Source organism: Ranitomeya imitator, chromosome 7 (genome assembly GCF_032444005.1).
Source record: "Ranitomeya imitator isolate aRanImi1 chromosome 7, aRanImi1.pri, whole genome shotgun sequence".
Lineage (NCBI taxonomy): Eukaryota > Metazoa > Chordata > Amphibia > Anura > Dendrobatidae > Ranitomeya > Ranitomeya imitator.
The window spans coordinates 47,206,425-47,210,482 of record NC_091288.1 but is presented as its reverse complement, the minus strand read 5'-3'; the positions used below and the strand labels follow the sequence as shown (position 1 = coordinate 47,210,482).

The following is a 4,058-nucleotide window of genomic DNA, read 5'->3' as shown; positions in this document are numbered from 1 at the left end:
CCTTGTCTCTCCCCTCTCTCTACCTGGATGGATTTGTCTGCACAGAACCCGCCTTCACCGACAAGTGACAGGAGCCTGTATTTATTTGCTTATAAAACTGTTACAATAAATGATTATTCAAACAGCGTCATTCATACCTTAATGACGAGCCCTAGCTTTTGATGAATGACATTTCTGGCTGGGAAGGATGTATGGGTCATTTTGACCAGTCATTCCATCGCTTTGGCATCTTACCATTTTGACTGCAAGGAGAAGATAATATTTAGAGGCTTTGGGCAGAGGCTGCATGTGAATTGGCCCCTGCTGCAGGCACATCATCATCATCATCACTACAGCACCAAGCCTGCTCCCTACTCTCACTGCTTCCCCTCCTCACCACAGCTGAGATGATGGAAAGGATAAGAAAAGAGATGATTCTCATGGAAAGAGGTCTGCACAGCCCAAGCACAGGCAAAAGGCTCTCCAATCTATCAGACTCGGCTGGGAATGCAGTGTTGGAGGCCTTGGAAAACGCTCATCATAACGCTCGGCTGAGTCCCAGGCTGACTTCCTCCTCTATGCATGGATCTATGGGGGACATCCCCAGCAAAGGCAAATTTGAAATAGACAGTTTGTTTGGCATCTCTCATTCCAACAGTGAACCCAATAACAACGCATCCGAGCTGCCCGGATCTGACAGAGGCAAGAAGATAAACCACTATTCAGACGTGGCTTCAGAGGCAGATATGAGCAGTGATGTGGAGGTGGGCTGCTCAGCCCTGCGCTCCCCCAACAGTGGTGCCCAGCTAAAGGATGGCATCAGCAAAGGTATGGACCTCCACTGTGCGCACAAGCTCAACTTTACTCACCTACATTTTCTTTTCTTTTTTTTTTTTTTTAAATCTACACACATAACAAGATTTTCTCAATGCAGAAACATATGTATCCATGGCATATTCGTTTTAATGTAACATAGAAATATACCTAAAAAAAAATAAAATAAGTCACCTATTTCAGCTGATCCTACATCATAAGTTTATTTGAACGGTCATGATATGATTTTTACTATAACTGCATAAAAGCATGTGTTTCGTGTGCTCTAAGAACACATAGAACCACACACAAAACCTAGAACATCGAAAGTAAACATAAACGTATAGATTGCATTTTATTATGGGAACTTCACATACAAACTTTACACCGAGTTAACACCTGCACAATGAAACAACCAATCGATTTGTGTTTGTTTGTTTATTTGTCTGTCCAATGGTAATCAATAAAAGAAAAACAATAGTTAATTCAGTAACATGGTAGTTTAAGGTATTTATTATTAATGCATTTATTTAGCCACTGAGAATAGGCAGCGCACTCTCCAATGGGGTCTCTCCATTTTATACTGATACATTTAGCTTCTACTTATTTGATTTGCTGATTTTAAACTATAAATAATATTTTTAAGCCTCATAACCTTGAAAAAAAAATGCAAATAGGAGCGGGATGTGATATTTTTTAAGATAACACTAAGCCTAAAAAAGGAATTGGGTGATCCAAACCATAGAGGCTATTAAATGTCCCCAGATGGTTCTGAACGTTCTCTATTTTTAGTGCAATCAGAACCCTCATCTTGCATGTAAAATCAATAAATATATATAGATATTATCCTATATTCATGTCATGATGTGTTCCTTGCTTTGCAGAGAGTGGATCAGTGGCCAGCACCACCAGCTCTTCCACCAGCTCCGGATTAGGCGGCCTGGGCTGCAGTAATAACCCCGTTGGGAGCTCCAGCTCAGCTGCTGACCAGGTGCGGAGATACCGGACAGCATTCACCCGGGAGCAGATAGGAAGGCTGGAGAAGGAGTTCTACCGGGAGAATTATGTGTCCCGGCCCCGGAGATGCGAGCTGGCAGCTGCCCTCAACCTCCCAGAAACGACTATTAAGGTAAGAAGCAGGCGATCGCCCTTATGGTCTGCATGCCCCCTCGGTCTGCACTGGGGGGACTCACTTCCAAGCTTGGGTCCAGGCGCCGGCTTTATGGGAACATTCCACTGTAAAATTCTGCATCTGAACAAGATCCAGTCCCAGGGGCTTAACTGCAACATTTCATAGCAGCCCTCAGTGCTGGGCCAATCAATTTTTTTATGCTGCAAAAAAATGGGAACTGAAAGGAAACAAGTACTGTATGTGTATAGAAATATTATATATATATATATATATATATATATATATATATATATATATATATATATATATTACATGTATAGTATAGATGCATAAGCTGCACTTTATATCCAAATAATGGGTGATGGATTGTTGCAGTGTATAATTATGTAGACTGTAATTTGGGTCACTGGATCTGTAATTTGGTGACAGAAATTAAAAAGCTAAATCAAATGACCTGAGTGGATAAAACAGAATAGATAAAATAGAACCATATATTTAGCTCCAGGTTAAATGTGTGTCGATGTCGATTATTATGAAGTAAACAAACAAATTCATACGAGAGCATTCACTCACACACACACTAATATATATATATATATATATATATATATATATATATACATATATATACATATATATATATATATATATATATACACATATTTCATGATCTCTAGCCTTTATATTCACGATATATAGAGACATTTTAAAATGTACTATATACACTATACAATATATTTAGTAAATGTATATACACTATATATGTTGTAAAGTATATATATAGATACAGTAAATTGTAGTATAGGTACATAAAATATCATTTTTTTCTGTAGAGAATGATGATAAGCTAAATTGTTTCCACGATATTCCTAACATTCTGCCTTATAACTACAAGTAAAAAGCTGATTGCAGGAAGTTAGAATCTATATATAAAGGTCACAGCACACAAGAAGAAAGTCAATGTGGCATTGTCCGCCAGAGAGAAGCCCGTATTAAAAATGTGAAATCGAGTTTGTTTTTCACAAGGATCTGATCCTCTATTTAGGGAACATGGTGTGCCCGCTTTTCTCCAGAGGGTCTCACCTATGTACAGGGGGCACTAAGCTCTCTCCTACCCTCCAGCCGTGCCGAGGAGAGGATACTGCTCTTTTTATCGATGAGATTGGTAACAGGGGGTCCTGAGAACCGTCTGATCGATACTCCCCCTCCACACAGAGATTTGGCTTTTATTCGCCATTTGCGCAGGATTATTTTGTTTTGTGGATTGGATTCGTATTATTTTCCTTATTAAGCACAGGCTATACATGTCATTGTCACTTTTGCTGCTGCTGTGATGCCTAAACCTCTGTCTTCGCCCCTGTGCAGGTTTGGTTTCAGAACCGGCGGATGAAGGACAAGAGGCAGCGCTTGGCGATGTCTTGGCCTCACCCAGCGGACCCCAGCTTCTACACCTACATGATGACCCACGCCGCGGCCACAGGGAGCCTTCCTTACCCCTTCCATTCCCACGTGCCTCTGCATTACTATCCCCACGTCGGGGTGACGGCGGCAGCTGCAGCCGCGGCGGCATCCGGTGCTGCAGCAGCTGCGGCTTCCCCCTTTGCTACGTCCATTCGCCCCCTGGACACTTTCCGTGCCCTCTCTCATCCGTACTCCAGACCAGAACTACTGTGCAGCTTCAGACATCCGGGTCTTTATCAGTCTCCGGCCGGCCTCAATAGCACGGCGGCCGCTGCGGCCGCCGCGGCCGCCGCCGCAGCAGCGTCAGCCCCGGGAGCCGCTCCGTGCTCGTGTCTCAGTTGTCACACCAGCCAGACAGCGTCAGCCCTGGGGTCTGCCGGCAGGGGCTCGGATTTCACGTGCACCGCTGCCTCCCAGAGGTCGGAGAGCAGCTTCCTCCCATATTCAGCAGCAGTGCTCAGCAAAACCTCTGTTACCCCCCCGGACCAAAGAGAGGAAGCCCCTCTAACCAGATAACTGCACCCCAGACACCTCACCCTACGCCCCCAACACCTGACCTGCACTGACCCCTTCAATGTGGACTGGCCGCAAAACTCCCATCAACAACAGATGAATGCGACCTTTTCTTTTAATATCAGCTCATAAGTCAATTTTTTATTTCTACATCCATAAT

The 4,058-nt window shown here is 43.4% G+C and overlaps 1 protein-coding gene across 1 annotated transcript; it reads left to right on the top strand.

Annotated features, from left to right (window-relative positions):
• Positions 1-336: 336 nt before the first annotated feature.
• EVX2 (even-skipped homeobox 2) lies at positions 337-3,971 on the top strand. The gene is made up of 3 exons (XM_069735353.1): positions 337-807; positions 1,668-1,921; positions 3,290-3,971. The coding sequence occupies exons 1-3, from the start codon at positions 387-389 to the stop codon at positions 3,899-3,901; spliced, it is 1,287 nt and encodes a 428-aa protein (XP_069591454.1). The 5' UTR covers positions 337-386; the 3' UTR covers positions 3,902-3,971.
• The last annotated feature ends 87 nt before the right edge of the window (positions 3,972-4,058 follow it).